Consider the following 19,380-nt stretch of genomic DNA (forward strand, 5'->3'; position numbering starts at 1 on the left):
ATATTCTTAATTTTCATTCAAATGTGATGATGTGTCTCTTAATTGGTCATGTATACACGTGTGAGCATGAGCTTGGGCTTCAATGAATTTCTTTTCCAAAAAAAGCCCTTATCGTCGGATCAGAATTCTCAAACTTTGACGCGCGAACGTTACAATGACGTTCAAATGATTTAGGTTATTAGATTAGCACACGCGACAATCAACTTCATTGTTGATGAAACGGTCCTTGTATTTCACCTGGAGTTGTGTGCCGCCTCTGACACAGCGGTGGAGCTGTTGGTAGATTCGAAAGCAACCGTCGCTGCCAACCCCAACATGATGTCGTCGCTGCCAAATTCAAAAGCCCGATCCGAACTGAGGCATTTCATCCAACACCACAAGAAAGCTTTAGCGCTCCATCAGGCACAATGTTAAGTGCCGTAGTGTTGGGCCATAATGTTCTGCCATGACTGGGTTTGTGACCTTGCGGGGGTGACGCTGACGAATCAGAAGAGCAGTGGTCCACGACTTTCACGCACCGTCATTATTCGTGTGGCGCAGTGGAACTCAGGTCTTTATTCTGAGCCATTGTTGTTGTGGTTTGACGTGTGTGAGGAGGCGGAACTTCGACAGAGGCGCGGAGGAACTCAGATCTTGATGTTGCTCTCATTGTTTCTCAGATCTGGATTTGTCTGGTTCTTAAATCTGAGTCATGGTTGGCCACGTTTCCGATGGTGGAGAGGACTAGTTTTTTATTGGTCTTGACGATGGTGAAACAAAGGACTCATGACTTTATATGTATATCGCTTATGTATTTAACCAACTGATATATCATCACGTTTTAGACGAAGATTATCGATAAGAATTTTTTATAAAATTTTTGAAGTTTCAGAAATTTTATGAGAAATAATTTTTTTTTTTAAATCTACTGTCAAATATATTTCAAGAATCTCTAAAGTATTTAAATCTTTTTAATAACATGCTCATAGAGGAGAGGGAAAAAATGGGTAACTAAACGAGATATAGAGAGCATCATTACCTGCCAAACTTGGGTAGCTAAACCTCTTTGGAAGAAGCAATGTTGAGGTACCAAAAAAGGCTTCACACGTGAGGGTAACGTCCAAATAAGCAACCACCACCTCATTCTGATATTGTCATCATAACCATGAAAGAAAGTTAAACTCATATTTGGAGCAAACAAGGAAAAAAAAAAATATCGATAACCCTTGAATTGGACTCCACTCATGTGATTTGCTATTTCTCTTGTCTTCAAATCCTAATGTCCAAGAGTTGTTAAAAAGGATATTTATATCCTGCACCCCCCATTCCACATCCTACATCTCTCAAAAACTCCAATGGACAAAAATACTCTTTTACTAAACACCCTTATTATGAAACTATTTCGGAATAGAATACTTTTCCTAGCTATTAAGAGTTAAGAGTGTAATGGGCCTTCCTTCGGCCCGGCTTGCTCCTCTGTAGTTTCTTTGGGCTTTTGCCCTCCACAATACAAAAAAGAGAGAGTAGTTAGTTGATATAAGAAAAACGAAAAAAAGGAGAAGTGATTTTTCTTAAGGAAAGAGAGTAGTGAATTAAAAACATAATTAATTTCATTTGATAACTTAATAAAATATCATAGAATAACAATATAAATAAATTTCACACTGAATTAAAAAAAACCATGCCAGATTAAACAAGTATATTAAATAAAGTAGATTAAACCAGATTAAATAAAGTATATAAATTATATAAATTAATATACTTTTCAAACTAGAAATTTAGAAGGATGCTAGCTATTATTTCTTTTCTTCCTGCTCATCTTCATTATTAAAGGGGGAAAGAAATCATGCCAGATTAAACCAGTCTATTGGCACATAAATTGTCATATCATCAGACATCGGCCCAATGTTGTTGTGCCTAAATTCTGTCATCTCCGGGAACAAAAAAAAACAATCATCATCTTCTGGAATATCCATTTTTCAACCACGATGACTTAAGATGACACTATAGCCTTTAGATTTTCTTGTAACACTAAGGGGGATACTAAGAAATTTTTGGTAATCATCTTTATTTTTTATGGATAAATGTTAGTTATTGGTTTGTTAATTTTTTTTAATGAAAAAATTCGAATCCATGATTTTTCTCTCCCTCCCTTTCTCCTTAGGTCAACCTTATATCTCCTAGGCATCTTTATTTTATTTTATGTACCATTGACTTGTGCTCCATGTCTTGTAATTATAAGCCTAAACAATCTAAGTTTTATGACAAAGACAATCCAGAACGCTAATTAGTTGTATCAGTCATTATTGTTCCATTCTATGCACAAGAGAAAGTTGGACCTTGTTTTTGGAATTACTTTAATTTATTGCATGTGTATTAGGAAGAATATTTCAACAATATACTGAGTCCAAAACGCAACAGTCCAAACAAGTATAGAAGTGCCTTGGAGAACTACTCTGGTGGGGATGTATCATATATATATAGCAGTTGATGATGGTTGTAAATAAAAGCCTAACCAAATTATTAAGGGACCACACGCACCAGACACAGGTATTCCAGGTACAACAACTTGCATTGCCTGCATTCTAGGCTTCCCGCATGTTTGAGAAGGAAAGAGCAAAGAGGTCACAGATATTAGGTGATGAAATGCAAAACTTTTAAGGTTATCATTGTTTCTATATTAAGTAACGGACAAAATGCTCTCTTGTGTTTTTAGCACTTTGCAACAATGGACAAATCTTAGGTACCCAAATTTCAAATTTGAATAAACATGAGTGTGTTGTTGTGTATATATATCAAGGGAGTCCATGAGATGCTACTATATATGGTACAATATTGATAATGATGTATTTATTGTTGATTTTATTATAAACGTTAGGAGGTAATTAAATATATCAAATAGTGTCAAATAAATATTAAAACGGCTTACGTTTACATTTAAAGCAGAATAATAATCACTATATATTAGAGTTCTCCAATATATTAGATTATATGTATACACAACTCACAATAGTTTGTATATGTTCAAACTTTGAAAATCTGAGCATTGGAGGTGGAAAAGAAATACGCCAGTTGACATTTGACAATGCGTCAATGCCATTTTATGCTGCCAAATGATTCAATATTTTTGAAGCAATAACTGCACTTTTTCAATAAAAAGCATCACCTTTTTTTTCAGCTACATTTAATTAAAAATAAATAAACATTCCACCCAACCACAGAATTTAGTCTACATACTCTTGCATTAAACTTTACTTGTTGGTTGATTGAAAACCATGAATTCATGATAATATTAATTGTCAAATATCAAATACATTATTTAAAAGTGTCCTTATCTAGAAGATTAATGTTGCATTGTTTAAGTTAAATTGAAACTTCCTAATTTGCATTGATGACCATATAAACCATATGAAGATATCTGGAATCAACTTTTTAAAAAGTGACCACTGATTACACTTTAGATATGTGGTTGGTAGGGGGAGGAGGGATGGATTTTAGTGTCCAATTTAGCTATCACCATATATTGACCATCCAATTTTTATCTTGACAGTGAAACGGTCCAATATGGTCAACAGAAAACACTCAATGACTGAAGAGAATCTAAGTACGTATCATTAATCTCCAATAATAGAAGAAGAAAACATAATATGCGACAAATCAATACAATAATAATTAACAAAAAAAAAGGTAACACCATTCAGAATAGGGCCCTTCTTATCTGCAAGCTGCAATTTGTTTGAGATATAGTTAACTCCACGATAGCTGAAGTGACTCCACTTAATAACACTACATAATTTAATTAATTAACTTATAATGAAAATTTAATTTGAACAATCATTCGAGTTGGAATCATATTTGTCACGGATTTTGTTTCCATTGTGGTAATTTAGCCAAAGTTACCATTCTGTTATTGGCCCTAGTACATGGCAGAAAAAGGGTGACTCGAGATTCCCAACTTGCAACTATTGTGTGAAGTGTGAACGCAGAGGATAAAGGAGAAAAGAGATTCTTCAGTTGTTGCTTGTTCCAACCGAAAAACTGTATATATCATTACTCATTAGATCATCTGGTATATTTATGTGTATGAAAACAACAAAGGATGTTGTCATAAAACAGGGTAAAGAGAGAGACAGACAGGGGGACCAGTCATACATCAGCAGGAACATGGTTGGATTGACTAAAAGGTGTCTCAAAAATCTAAAATATACTATTACTAGTGCGTGTTTGGGTTAATTGCTGTAAAGTTAATGTCATTTATGTTTAAATATTTTTATTCTAAAAGTGAATTAGTAGAATTATTTTTATCCAACTTAAAAGCTACTTAGCCTGTGTTTTATTTACGTGGTGGGTTCTGAAAAATCCCATAAAATACGACAATAGTTGGCCGCATCCCGCAGGACATTGTTGATTCAACCTTAATAGGGAAATTTAATCGATCTGAATAGTGTTTGGACACACGTCCAATACGCACGTAACCAATAAAAATCATGTCAAATATGCTAATCTTATGCCGAAGCAAGAGTGTGTAGCTTCTAAAGGATGCACGCTGTTTGTTTTGACACATCACACAATTAATCACAAGTTTAAAGTTACTTCAACTTTTAACATGAAACTAATGTGAATCATCTAATGTGAATCCAAATTTCAAGAAATATATATAATTAGAGTGTATCCCGTTCTAACAACATAAATTTTTTTAAAAATGGATGTGAAGTTATTTTAAGAAAAGGAAATGAAAAAAAATTGTTTTTATTTTTATTTTTCAGCACCCAGAAACCAGAAATCGAGACGTGGGAAGCTGCTGGACAAATTTTATAAATATATAAATTATTACATTCTCTTATCGGAAATCATGGAAGAATCTCTCATATAATGTTGTATATCATTCCAACTTTTGAGTTGCCCCTGTGTCTCATTTTCACATTTTAAAGAGTTAGAGCATCCGTTCTGTCTCTAACAGTGTTTGTAGAAAAAGGGGTCAGTTCTTTGGACTTGAAGTGTTCAAACATTACAATGCACATGGGGGAGATATATTCATATTCTTACTTACTAGTGTAAGAAGAAGAATCAATCATCCGTGACGTTTCTTTGGGCAACCAAAATGGCAAACCAAGTTTTCTTCCATTTCCGTGTATGGAACTAAAATTCATTATGGCCGAAGGAAAAAAATTTAGTTGAATGTCCCCATTGCCAGACAAAGCTGCACTGGTTACCTTGGTACTTGCTGCACCCTATGTGATGTGCCTTTGTCAATGCCCAAAGTAATGCTACTATTAGATGATTAGGGAACAGTCTCTTAGCTTGCATCAATATCATAAGTAGCAAAAAATTAAAGTGAACACACGTAAAATTTAAAAGTGAAATTATTTAACTTTAAGTTGTAAAATATTATGAATATATATGATATATATATATATATAGAGAGAGAGAGAGAGAGAGAGAAAATGATTCTTTTAAAAAATACTATTGATTTTAACCAAATAAAGCAAAGAGATACAAAACTTTAAAACAAATTAATAAACAAAATTCTTTCGCTCACCAACGAGGATTGGATTTAGTGAAATGAATTAGTTTTCCGCAACATAGCGAATCATCAATATTTGAATCTTTGCTTAAAAATGTGTCATTTTTAATATTGAACAATATTTGGAACAAGATTGTCTTTCAAATATAATGCTTCAAAAAAATAAGACAAAATTCTTTTACTTCAATGATATTAATAAAGTTCAGAAATATATTTCCAAATTTTTATGCCATGCTTAATTAGAGCTGTGGAAAGAAAATTAGGGAGGAGAATTTTTCAAATTTGAAATAAAGAAAAATAGAAAGAAAAAAATTGAATATTTTATTAAAAGTCAATTATTTTTTCCCATTTTTTTAAAATAACTATGTTGTTTTTCATATATTTAATTTCTCTATTTCTTTTTTTTTTAATTAACAAGTCATTGGTTCAAGTGGTATTAAATTTCGTCTTGTTAATTCTTAATTAAGGTTTTGGATTCAAATCCCGTGGATGAAAAAATATATGATTGAAAGGAAAGAACTCCATTAATGATGATAAGTCAAGTTCTTTGACTAAAATTATTTATCGACAAAGTTGGTTGATACACATACTAATAACATGGTAATAAAAAAAAATATAAAACAAACATGATTTTTGCGGATTAACTCGTGTGCAATCTTACTTTTTATCAGATTCGATGCAAATTTGATAGACTCATGAGTTTAGTATCAAATTAGTGAGTTGACAATATAAAAAAATAAACCAAAACATAAGTTATTTTAAATTATTTTCTATATATTTAAAATTCAAGATACATTGATTGTGTCTTTCCTTAATGGAATAACCTTTACCTCTAACATGTTAAACTCTCGTGAAAACCACACCAAACCCTCAATTTGATCCAGCCTTGAAGTTGTCATTTTCTTCAGCCCCCAATCACGAATCACAATATTATTTCTCAATTGGAGATCACGCTTTGCTTTAGCCTCTAAGTCACAATTTGCTCTTCTCCCAGGTCCAGTGAAAGCATGATTTGATGGAACTCTGTTTCTGGTGAAGGCCCCATTTCTAATGAAGGATTTATTTTGTAAGTTGTTGTTCATCCTTTTTTGTTTAGTAAGGTGTGATTTGCTCTTGAGATTGTTCATTGCACTATTATACATGAAGATGATGATATCAACTTTGCAAAATATGATTATTCATGGTGAGTTTATATAGACTCTCAAGTTTGATAACTTTAATTATAAATGATAAAATGAAATAAAATAAAGTTAATCTTTACAAAATATGATTATTCATGGTGAGTTTATATAGACTCTCAAGTTTGATAACTTTAATTATAAATGATAAAATGAAATAAAATAAAGTTAAAGAGAATGAAAGTAATTTTAGAATAATAAAAAAGTGTTACATTATCTTTGGTTGAAATGAAAATATGACCATTAAAAATAAATGGAGTGGAAAGATGAAAAATGTGTTTTGTTGAGATGAAAGTGGTGTAAACTTTTTTTAAAAAAAAGATAAATTCCACACATAAGACTTTTCTTGAAAAAAAAAAGTGAAGAAAGAAGATGAAATCTATAATATAAAGGGAACAATAAGATATTGACTTATCATTTTTAGAAAATCACTCTTGTGATGCTCACATATGTAATTTGAGTTACACACAATTTATTCTCTTATAATATATGATGTGTTTGATTTAACATTAAATTAAACAGACACATTTTTATGTAAGTTTTGTAAAAAAAAAAATGTTTTTGATTTAATAATTTTTTGAGATTTTTTTGACAGTAAACCAAACAAACACATGTTTAAAATGTAAGAGATTATGATAACATCATTGATTAATCTTGTGCATATTTATATTTTTTATGTTAAAAAGAAATTGGAAAAATGAATATGAGAGGTGGCAGTCACCAAACAAAGGAACAGGCTGTGGCCGAGTGGGACCTTGGTGGAGATAGTGACCGGACCTAACTGGAGGCAAGGAGCGTGGGGTCGTAGCTGCCCTCATCTTTGAATTTTTGGTCCCGACCATACCAGAACTCCTTACTCTGTTTCTGTGCATGTGTGTGTGAACCAAATCATTCTGCACCCTAACCGTTAGGCCCTGTTAAATGTTAATGTTATATATTCTCGCCGCCCCTATTCAATTCAATGCCCCTTTGTTTGGTTGTCCCCTTTCATTTCTTAGTTCTTACATCTACATAAATATTATATATGCATAATCAATGTTCCAAAAGGCTCATCATCGTCATGGGAAAATCGTTCCTGGTTTATAATTCTCTTCATGAGTAAATGTCAAGGCAGAATTTCACATCAAATTTATTTCACGTGATCATGCCACGCAAGGCAATACTAGCTAGTTTTTTTTTTTTTTTTTTATGTCTTCTTATCATACAATCTTAAAACTTTTTTTATGTTATCTATGTAATCTTTAAAAAAGGAAAAAAGATGACAAAATTGTATTTTTGTTTCCCAATTTGTCTCTATTTTGGTTTCCCTTTAAGATTATAGATGAATTTTATTCTCCTATTTTATCTAATCACACAATCTTAGTTCCTAAATTTAGAATTGGACGTTTGATTGTTATAAAGAAATATTGACTGCCACGTATCACGTTCTTATTGGATGGTTGACTGTTACAAAGGAATATTGACACTCACGTATCATATTTTTATTGAATGTTTAACTGTTATAAAGGAGTATTGATCGTCACTTATCACGTTCTTATTGGATGATGAATGTCATGTGTCATGTTTTGATTGGATAATGACAACAATAATGCATTTTATTTTTCATGAATTTGATATTCAATCATAACATAACACGTGACACTCATCTAATAAGAACGTGACACGTGAAAGTCAACATTGAACATTCAATTCTGGATTAAGGAAACAAGATTGTGTGATTGGATAAAATTTGTCAATAATTTTAAAGGAACCAAAGTCAAAATTAAAAACAAATTGGGAGACAAAAATGCAATTTTACCCAAAAAGAACAAAAACTAATGCGTGCCAATAACTATTGTTATTTATTGTTAAAGAAAGCCAACTACGATTACGGAAAACAAACATGCATGCCAACAACTATTACGACCAAAAACGAAAGAGTATGCCAACTAGTACTCCTATTCCTATTACTTAAGAAAAATGCCAAGTACTTATGAGTTATTGAAGAGTATAATACACTTGTTTATTTTCTTGTCACTTTTTAAACTATTTTGTTCTATATAATAATAGAAAATATCACAAAATATGCGTACACTACTACAACTGTGAAGAAGGCTTGGTTTAATTTATGACGTTCAGGTAAAACGATAAAAATAACTAGTTTTTTTTTCTCAAAAAATAAAATTAAAATATATACTACTTTCTCAATCATGATTAAGACCATTACCTCTTGGCTGGCCGAGAAGATCGAGTCCTTAGTGGTGCTTCTCTGCTTCATTTATAAAATTTGTTTGGCTTTCTAGCCGTTTTAACACTGTTGGTTAATTAATTTTCTAAACTTGCATTTTTTTTTAATTTATCGCTAGATTCCCTTGAAAAATTATGAATTTTGAGTTAAAAATCAGTACATGGTGACGGGAACACAGTTTTGAAAATCATTCTGACAATAAATTAGTAGTTTAAAATGTCATTAAAATTTTGGATTCAATTTTTGTTTTTTTACGCAATAACAGCACTGAAATTTGAATTTAAAATCTCATGTAAAGTAAACTACTTAAACTATTACTATTAGGTCAATCTTAGTAAGTTGGGTTCAAAATTTTAATCACCAATTTAATAACAAATATTAGAAAAAATTGGGTTATTATTCAATCTAAATTATATATCTTATAACATTTTTTTGCACAAATGAGACAATACTTAGATTTTTAGATTCTCTTATTGTGTTTATTATCTTTAAAATTTGAAAATCTGCAAGACGTGAACAGCAGGTTCTTGGGTTTTTTTTTTTTTTTTTTTTTTTTTTTTGTAACGTACCTCTTGCATTGACACCTCCATTGAATTGTTAATTATGCAAATCAGTGTATAGTGTTGCAAAATTAGGGTTAATTTGGTGAATTCAGCAAAAAGGTTGTAAAGCCAGGTATGCTCCAGGCTGAAGCAAACAAGAAAGAGAGTATCCTATAAATTATTCCAATTAATTAACGAAGAATTTCCAATCTGCCAGCACTGCCAGTATCCAGTGTCTCTTTGTCAGCCACCAAACGTAAACAATCCTCACAAAACAAAAAAAAACAATAAATACTTTACATTATTTAATTTCACCATATACATAATTACATAGCATATACTACTAGTATTACATTTAAATAACCAACAAAGGTGAATCTAATTAGTAAAAAATTGTTTCATATTCTAAAAAAAAAGAGTTTAATTTTGAATGACGCCAACAACTTATTGATTTTACACTTTTATTTTTAAGCATTTATTAAGCTTTGAAGTTTATTATAACTTTGATGAGTGGATGCAACTCAGGTAAGTTTTGTTCCAAAAAAATATTACATTTAAATAATAATAACGAAAAAACAATGAAAAGCCAAAACATAAATTAAAAAAAATAAAAACAGAGTGACAGAGAGAGAGAGAGGTTGGAAGAAAAAACGAAGAGAAAACGAGAGAGAAGATAGATAGATAGTAGGAGGAGAAGAGAAAGCATTCAAAAACGTTCGGAAAAAAACGGAGAGAGGGCATTGTTCCCATCGGAAACCCTAGCCAACCGCCTCCGTCTTTCATGGCGTTTTCCTCCTCCGCCTCCGTTGCCACGCGATCTCTCCGGCGACGTTGAACTTCCTCTCCTCGATTTTCCCGCCGCCGGAAATGTCTCCGGCGCCGGCGAAGAACCCAATGTTTTTGGTGTCAGATAGGGAGCCTCACGCGCTAGATCTCTCCGTTTTTTACTTTCTAACAAACTAAATAACTAACTAATTAATTAACTGACGAATCTATTGCGACGATCGTAACTAACCGCGGCGGCGGCGGCGGCGGCGATGGGGAAGGGAGGGCATTGCTTCTTCGAGAAGCTTCGGAGGTGCGTTCGGACGGTTTTTTTCGTGGTGGCATTGGTGGCGTCGCTCTCGGTGACGTCGCTGCCGGTGGTCGTCGCGGTGGTGGACGTGTTGGTGCCGTGCGTTTTGATCCCGAACTTCACTTGCGTCATGTGTTACAGCATCAAGGATCATTTTCACCGTTACGCTTTCAAGAGTTCCTTCACGGATATTCCTCTCATTTCCGTCATAAGATCCCTTATCATTCTCTGTATGCTTCGTTCTAAGTAACAAATTTACTTTATCACAACAATTTTTGTTCTTCAAATCATTATTTTGTTCTAATACATGCAGTTTATACTGTTCTAATTCAAATTTTATTGGTTTAGATAACCAGTAGTATCATATTCAGTTGCTCTACCTCAAACCATAGAGTTTAAGTTTAAGTTTATCGGAAATTGCGGGGTTACCTTTTTTGTCACTCTTATGGATAAAATAAATATCGTCATTATTGTGTAGAATGAAGTGCCTGTGTATAATGGGGTTATAATCTTTTCATGTTGGGTAGTGTAATTCTCATGTTTTGTTTGTTTTTCTCTTGTGATTGTAGGTGTTTATTCCGTTTGTGATGGTCCTGCTCTCTCACATGGTCCTTACCTTGGAACTGTGACTCTGTGCTCCTTTCTGTCAATTGTTCTCCTTTCGGTCAAAGCTTGTGTTTTCACCGTAAATTCCCATATTGAAGCGGAGGCTTCGGTTTCCCTCAGGAAGCATAGACTCCATTTGAAGAAGCCATGGGGAATGCCTGTCTTGTTTCTTTCATCAGTTGTGTTTGCCCTTGGTCATACTGTGGTTGCTTATAGAACCAGCTGCAGAGCACGCAGAAAGCTCTTGTTTCATCGAGTTGACCCTGAAGCTGTTAGTTTAAAATTGCTTTCTAGTCTCTCTTTAATTTCTCGGGCTAGTGCTTTTTACTTCTTTGGTTTAACTTCTTTTTGAATTAAACAAAAAGTTTAATGCTTATGCAGTGACAGTGTAAAACAGTTTTACACTATCATTCAATCACAAATCACTATTTGAATTATTTTTAGATAATTATTTTAAAAATCAACAAACTCATCATACTTGGTGGGTTGTGATTGGATGACTGTGTATAACTTTTTACACTGTCAAATGTAATACTACGGACCTGCTTAAAAGAAAAGGAGAACTTATTTATAGTGTACCGTAGGTACTTTCAGTGTTGTTTTTTTATCAAAATTGTCACCCTGTAATGCTGACCTTTACTGAGCCTGAAGTAAAAATCCAATATTGATCGAAAAATAGCACCAAAAGAACCTCTGGTACTGTATAAGGTTTGTCTCAAAAAGAATTTCTGAAATCAATAAGACTTGTATTGGTGACTTTTAAATTTTATTTTACTTTGGCAATGCACATGCAAAAGACTACACTAAATTCTTTGAGTAATCAAACAGGTCCTATTGTGCAAAAATGTTTTCTCTGGCTATCCAAAGGTCCCACGCTCTCCAACTCCTTCTGCTGGGAGAACCCCCAAAAGTGACTGTGAGATGAGGCGAAGACCTTTTGGGACAGCTCGTGATGAAGAACTGCTTGTTAGATTGCTTGCAAACTCAGACAGCTTATTCATTACATGCCAAGGACTTACACTCCATCACAAGCTCAGCTTGCCTGGTTCGCCCCCGCATACATTGTCGTCAATGTCCTGCGTTGACCCCAATTCTAGTTGCAGCACTTCATCAATGGCTGCAGGTTTAGCAAAATCTAATAAACATTTGCCAAGTACCTCTCCAAATATCCAGCCACAGCTATACAGAAGCTATAGCAATCAATTCCATGGCTCATCTCTACATGTTCCTCTATTGGATGGTCCTATGAATTCTATTATTTCTGAAAATATCCCTGTTTTTCACCTAGATGGTGTTTGTGAAGATGAAACTAGTAAATTGAATTTTCAATCTCTGCAGCAAGATTTAGAGAGTATTGATCAATTAGGTATTGTTTTAGTACATGGGTTTGGTGGAGGAGTCTTCTCTTGGAGGCATGTGATGGGATCTCTAGCTCGGCAGAGTAATTGTACAGTTGCTGCATTTGATAGGCCTGGTTGGGGATTAAGCTCAAGGCCTCGCCGGGAGGACTGGGAGGAAAAAGAGTTGCCTAATCCTTATAAGCTTGAAAGTCAGGTGAGAATATGTATCATCTGTGCAAGTTGTTTTAGAAGACGTTTTGTTATTTCTTCTTCCTTGTCTTGATTAAATAACTAAACAAGTATTAAAGACATGTTGTTTATCTGGGGTTGTATCAAAATGCTACCCATTCCAATATGAAGTCAAATTCTTGTTTCCAAGGCTAAGAGCTAATCAAATGTTGCATATCTGATATTGCTGTTAATTGTGCTTTAGTGGTCGGAAGATTAAGAAAGGAAATCTTATGTGGGTTAGGCATCATGGATTAAACCTTCTAAAGTAGGAAAAAAAGAATAGAGAGGAGACAGGCAGCACAAACATATAGTAGGGTAGCCCTTTTTCTTTGGAATTTATATTCATCACCCAAACTTTTTTGTAACTATCCGTTATTTGTCATTTTTTTAATCCATGTTTCATCTGAAATTGAATATCTGAAAGATGTTTCTTTCCAGGTTGACCTGCTTTTATCATTCTGTTCTGAGATTGGATTTTCTTCAGTGGTGCTAATTGGTCATGATGATGGAGGGTTGCTTGCCCTGATGGCTGCACAAAGAATTCAAACATCAATGAATTATTTCAATGTGAGTATTTCTTCTTGCTTGATTTTGGGTAAGAAGATGACTTAGTGATTATGATTGGCCTAATTATGATGCTTTTATTCGAATGTAATTCACAATATGATTTTGGAAATTCGGCAACAACATAAGGTGTTTTTGTAGCTGTATTCTTTGTATTTTTCTCGTGGTATGTGTGATCACATACCTATTGAATCTTCATCAATGCATGTTTTAATTAAACATTGTTGATTTGAAATAATTGATGTGCAGAATGCACAATTGATTTTATTTCAAGGTTTGATCTGTTTTGTGTCCATTCAGGTTAATTTGAAGGGGATTGTATTGCTAAATGTTAGCTTGTCGAGGGAAGTGGTTCCATCCTTTGCAAGAATCCTTCTGCATACCTCACTTGGAAAGAAGCATTTGGTTCGCCCTCTATTAAGAACAGAAATCACCCAAGTGGTGAATCGGCGGGCTTGGTACGATTCTACCAAAATGACACCAGAAGTTTTGACTCTCTACAAGGTATGCCTTTACCTTAAGCTTTATTTGCATGATATAAATAAGAATTGCCATGTCTTTTATAAGTTCCAATTTATGAACTGAAAGAAGAAATTATATGGAAGGAATGCTGTACAATGAGCTATAACAAATTTAGTGCCTAAGAACACCCAATATTTGGTTTCTGTTATATTTACATAGTTAGGCACAATGGATAAATATACAATTTTCTTTAGTTTTTATGCTTTATATTGAATACCTACATTTTTCCTGAGGGAGCGTGACTGAAAGTTTTGAAATCAATTTTTATTGAGCATCAATCACATGATAGTGCAATTTAGGCTGCAACTTGTTCACGAGATCCTTCTTTTCATTACGCTCCTTTATAACTTCTATTGAGCGTTGTTTCTGGATTAAAAAATTTATTAACTAGTGCTATATGTGGCCATTGTTATGTGTATAGGCTCCACTATCTGTTGAAGGATGGGATGAGGCGCTTCACGAGATCGGTAAATTGTCATCTGAAACCATCCTTTCGGCTAAAAATGCTGAATCATTGTTACAAGCTGTAGGAGACATTCCAGTGTTAGTCATTGCAGGTGCTGAAGATTCCCTTGTCACTTTGAAATCCTGTCAAGCTATGGCCTCAAAACTTGTCAATTCTGTAAGTATGCTTTCACCATCTTGTCATGAATTGTCTGCAAAACTTATAAATACTGTTAGTGTGTATTATAGGATGAAAATCAGAAGAAGAAAATTAATAGGGAGAAAATGAAGGCTGTTAGATGTGGCTATACTTGTATTTCATTCCATTCCTGAAAATCAGAAGAAGAAAATTAATATCCCAAGCATTTATCATGGCATATGATTCTGCCTCATCAAGTTTCTAATGCTTTTCTTACCATTTTACTTGCAGAGATTGGTTGCCATATCTGGATGTGGCCATTTACCCCATGAAGAGTGTCCAAAGGCATTGCTTGCAGCTATATCACCCTTCATCAATAGACTCCTGTCTGCATCTGACTCGCAAAGACAATAAGTTCATTTCTTTTAAAGCTGATTATACATAGGGTTGTTATCTATTGTAAGGGGCTACGATCTTTCTTTCCTTTTTCCATCTTTGTTTTGTTTTTTTTTCCTCCTCCCATTTCTTTCTAAGCAATATTACTTCAAGAGAAAGAGACGAAAGGTCATCTCTTCTCTGGGGTGTTTTTGACGTGCTAGTTTTAGGGGTTTTAAGTTGTCTGTATCTTCTCCATCATTTCTCTCTTTTTAAGCTGTCAATATTGTGTTCCGTTTCATCTGCTTGTCATTTTTCCCACTTAAAGAGGGTGGAGACAAATATACATTTGTAAATTCATCACCAGATTGAGAATGGATATAGTTTAGCATGGTTTTGTTTCTGGTCACTGAACGCAATTAATTCACACATCCTGCTTCTTAAAACGGTAATAACTCCGTAACTTCTATTCATAATTCGATGGGTAAGCTGGAAAACTAACAAGTTGAGTTTTAATTTAAAACCTTTGATTTACTTGGAAGTTTATCAAAAGCAAATTTTAACAATAGGAATGCCTAAGTAATGTATATAGATTTGTTAAGGTACATTCAATTGTTTTTTTAAAATGAGCATTTCAGCAAGTAATAATTTCAATTTATTTAAAATATATCCAAGGTGCAATTTATTATAAAATATTCTTAAATAAGTGGGTTTGTAACAAATCTGATATATAATCCGAACAAAATGAGTTCTTTCTCTGAAGTGTTGACGGGCAGAAGAGTGAGGTCCTGGCTATAAGATACAGAATTGTTGAAAAGTTTAGTTGCAGACTATGGAGGTGCCTTTCATGATGGTAGTGTGTGTGGACGTTCTGGAGTTCAATCTCCTCTTGTTTTTGAAATTTTGGAAAATAAAACACTGACTAAACAATGTGCTATTGGACAGGGGGAAAGTCTCTCCAGCATATATTTTTGCTGCTTTTATTCCTGCTTTGATTGTGGCGCAGGGCTTTACTTCTTTGACCATAGTGTTGCTTCGGAGATGTGCAATAGAAGGAATTCAATCTCAAGAAACCTTCTGCATATCGTTATGGCATACTTTTACTAGGATTTATGGTATATCTTTACACATAATACAATTTATTATTATTATTATTATGGATCCTTTATGGTTACAAACATGGAGAAAAGTTTGTGAACATGTTGGCACATGGTTGGTGATTACTGTTTCTATGTCTGGTGTGATTGTTGTTTGTGAGTTTGCCCATTAGAAGAAAAGGAAAAAAGTATCAATCAAGGTTATGTTATGCGCTATATGGTTTGGTGCGTCTTGTGAAATTTAGATGCACAAGTAGCCAAGTGACGGTGAAAAGTCTGCGCTATTCCTCAGACGATGCTTGCAGATACATTCAATGATGTATTGCAGGACAAAAAGAAGGAACAATTCCACCTTGATAAAAGCAATTCAAGATAATCTTCCATCTGCCGTGGAAGCAAATACTGTGATGCTTACTGTTTTTATAATTTCTTTCATATTTTGTTTATGTCCTTTATCCATATAAACAAGAAATAATGCTCAACCAGAACAAATCTAATAAGAATTAAAAGATGGAGCTTTATGTATCAAATGCTGCCACTTCAATACCTAACCTAGGACCAATTTGATACTCCTCCGACTATATCACTATAATATTCAAGGAGGAAATAGGGAGAATACTGAGTTAATTAAATGAGAGAAAAGGCTTGTGAAGAACTCAAATATTGAGAAGCTCATCATATTTACAACTAATAATATTATTCTGAACCGATTGGCCAATTCTAGCATGAGTAAAGAATATTCTTTAATATTCAGTGTTTTTTCGTTATTAAAAAAAAAACTGCTTTTCCTAAGCCTAAAGACTCACATTCATACCAGAAAATTCATATTCTTTAATAAACTAGTGATTACAAAAAGCAAAAGAAATAATAATTTGATTTTGTTAGTAAATATTCAGTGTAGCATTTCAGCCTGCTAAAAATAGGCAGAGAAAGTCCTGCTTCTGGTGTACTGCACAGCTTCGCTACTTCATATTCATGCCAATACATGAAGTAAAAGAGTAATTTTATGTTGATAAAATATGGCTTCATCAAAGCAATGGTAACTTATGAGTTAACCGAGACACAAATATAAAATAAACACCTTTAATTTGGCATGGAAGCCAATATTGTCAACATTTTCTCATCTATTTTAGACTAAATTAGACATCATCGTTAATGGTAACATTGTATCTAAGCTCATATCAATAGTGTCGTTAACTAAAAACTCATTGCTCCCATTTAAAATTTGGCTACATATTGTTATGACTACGCTGGGTTTAGGAGGACCAGCACCTCCAGAAAGCTAGGAAGGAGAAGAAAGAAAACAGGGGAAGGCAACTCATAAACTTTTTCATTCCTTCTTGCTCTTTATTTACAAGTATTTATAAACTTCCTAGTAACATAATGATCCTAAAAATATTACAATCACCAAATTTGTTAGTGCTGCCTTGGAGAGCCGACAGCATCAAGCAAGAATATTTGCAACGAAGATTTTCAAAGATTTTGGGATGATTCAACATTCTCCCTTTGTCGCTATCCTCAAACGAAGTCGTTTAGGTACGCATGCTTCTTAATCCTTCGCTTGGGCTTGTCTTCTATTGGCACCCCCTCTTTTGCGTATTCCACTCCAGCTGTTGCTCTGTTTTTGTTGTTTACTTCTGCTTGTTGTTCTATGTTCGTAACACCTTTCGGCCCTTGTATGATCACCTTGTCCTCAAGGTGATAGTCTTCCTGTAATTGTGTCCAGTTCTCCCATGAAGTCTCATCGGGTGACAGAACTTGCCACTGCACCAACACTTCCCATGGAGCTCCGGTGTAGGGACGACGATGGTCGAGGATTGCCAGGGGGTACACTAGAGGTTGATCATTGAGAAATGTGGGAGGAAGAGTGAGTTCAGTTTGTCTTTCCGGAGATCCTCGAAATGATTTGAGTTTCTAGCAATGAAACACAGGATGTATCTTGGCTTCTGCTGGTAGCTTAAGTTTGTAAGCCATTGGGCCAATTCGTTCAATGATCTGGAAGGGGCCATAAAAGCGCTTTGCAAGCTTGCCTGAAACCGCTGGGGAACCTCACATGGATGTCTGTCGGTAGGGACGAAGCCGAAGAAGGACCCAATCACCCATTTGATATTGCACCTCACGTCTCTTACTATCAGCTTGTCTTTTCATCACTTTATGTGCCTTCAGAAGATTTTTGCGAATTGTTTGAAAAGTCGCGTCTCTGTCAACCAACAAATTTTCTACCGCCTCGATGTTGGATGTCCCAGTGATGTATTCCGGGAAATTGAACGGCTTCCGTCCAAATGTTACTTCGTAAGGAGTAGTACCTGTTCCCGCATTCCACGAAGTATTATGTGACAATTCAATCCATGGTAAGAGCTTCCCCCACCTGTGAGGTCGCCGGTGAGTGAAGGCACTCAAATATTGTTCAACAACCCTGTTCAGAGCCTCCGTTTGACCATCACTTTGAGGATGGTAAGCAGAGCTCATGCGAAGGTGCGTGTCTTTGGCCCTGAAGAGTTCCTGCCAGAACCTGCTAATGAAGAGTGGATCTCTATCTGATACAAGGCTTCGAGGGATTTCATGAAGTTTGACCACCATTTCAATGAATAATGATGCCACCATGTGCGCTGTGTGGGCTGTCGACAACATGCCTAAGTGAATACCTTTGGAAAATCGATCTACTACGACAAGAATAGTAGTGTTGCCGTGATAGGAAGACAGACCGAGGATAAAATCCAAGGAAAGATCCTCCCAGGGGCGATGAGGAACCGGAAGGGGGCATAGGAGCCCGGCCGTCTTCTGCGTTTCATACTTAGTTACTTGGCACTCCTGGCAGTTGGTGACAAACTGCTTAACATCTTCCCGTAAACCTGGCCAGTTGAGGTTTTCTGAAATCCGTGCCAAAGTTTCTGTAATTTTGGCATGGCCGCCTGTGGGTATCCTGTGGTACTATGTAAGCAAGGTGGAGAGAATTGGTATACCTCGAGGTAACCAAATACGGCCCACAGTCAACACGAGGTTATGTGTCATGAAAAAACCAGGGTGTTGAGTTGGATTTTCGATGATCTCTTGTTGGCGGCGACAGTAGTCAGAGTTGTTGTCCACTTGACGACGAAGCTCATCCAAAAAAGTTAAGGAGGGAACTGATAAAATCATGAACACAGAGGAGGGTTCCTGTTGCCGGGATAACGCATCAGCGGCCTGATTGTGAATGCTAGCGCGATACTGAATGCTATAATCGTATCCCATCAAGGGGGCCAGGTACTTATGCTGTTTCGGTGTCTGAATGACTTGGGTAAGTAATTCCTTGAGACTTCGATGATCAGTGATAATGGTGAAGTGCCGGCCGAGGAGGTATTGGCGCCATTTCTTAACGGTCGTGGTGATAGCAAACAGTTCACGAACATAAGTCGAAGCACGAAGGAGCTTAGGGGTGAATGGTTTGCTAAAGAACGCCAAAGGGTGGCCATTCTGAGAGAGGATCGCCCCCATGCCGACGCCGAACGCATCTGTTTCTATAGTGAAGGGAAGCTAGAAATTGGGTAATGCTAAGAC

The 19,380-nt window shown here is 35.0% G+C and overlaps 1 protein-coding gene across 1 annotated transcript; it reads left to right on the top strand.

The window, feature by feature from the left end:
* Positions 1 to 10,050: 10,050 nt before the first annotated feature.
* Positions 10,051 to 15,155, top strand: LOC114422430. The gene is made up of 7 exons (XM_028388771.1): positions 10,051 to 10,755; positions 11,095 to 11,402; positions 11,960 to 12,685; positions 13,141 to 13,269; positions 13,567 to 13,770; positions 14,210 to 14,410; positions 14,663 to 15,155. Exons 1-7 carry the CDS (start codon positions 10,488 to 10,490, stop codon positions 14,783 to 14,785), a joined length of 1,959 nt encoding a protein of 652 aa, XP_028244572.1. The 5' UTR covers positions 10,051 to 10,487; the 3' UTR covers positions 14,786 to 15,155.
* The last annotated feature ends 4,225 nt before the right edge of the window (positions 15,156 to 19,380 follow it).

The sequence above is a fragment of the Glycine soja genome, chromosome 8, assembly GCF_004193775.1.
Source record: "Glycine soja cultivar W05 chromosome 8, ASM419377v2, whole genome shotgun sequence".
Classification (NCBI taxonomy): Eukaryota; Viridiplantae; Streptophyta; class Magnoliopsida; order Fabales; family Fabaceae; genus Glycine; species Glycine soja.

Excerpts from the sequence above, each read along its gene's own strand:
- LOC114422430 (XM_028388771.1), top strand. The coding sequence starts at position 10,488 with ATGGGGAAGGGAGGGCATTGCTTCTTCGAGAAGCTTCGGAGGTGCGTT. Across the intron at positions 11,403-11,959 it reads ATCGAGTTGACCCTGAAGCT|GTCCTATTGTGCAAAAATGT; the intron begins GTTAGTTTAAAA and ends GTAATCAAACAG. Across the intron at positions 14,411-14,662 it reads CCTCAAAACTTGTCAATTCT|AGATTGGTTGCCATATCTGG; the intron begins GTAAGTATGCTT and ends TTTTACTTGCAG.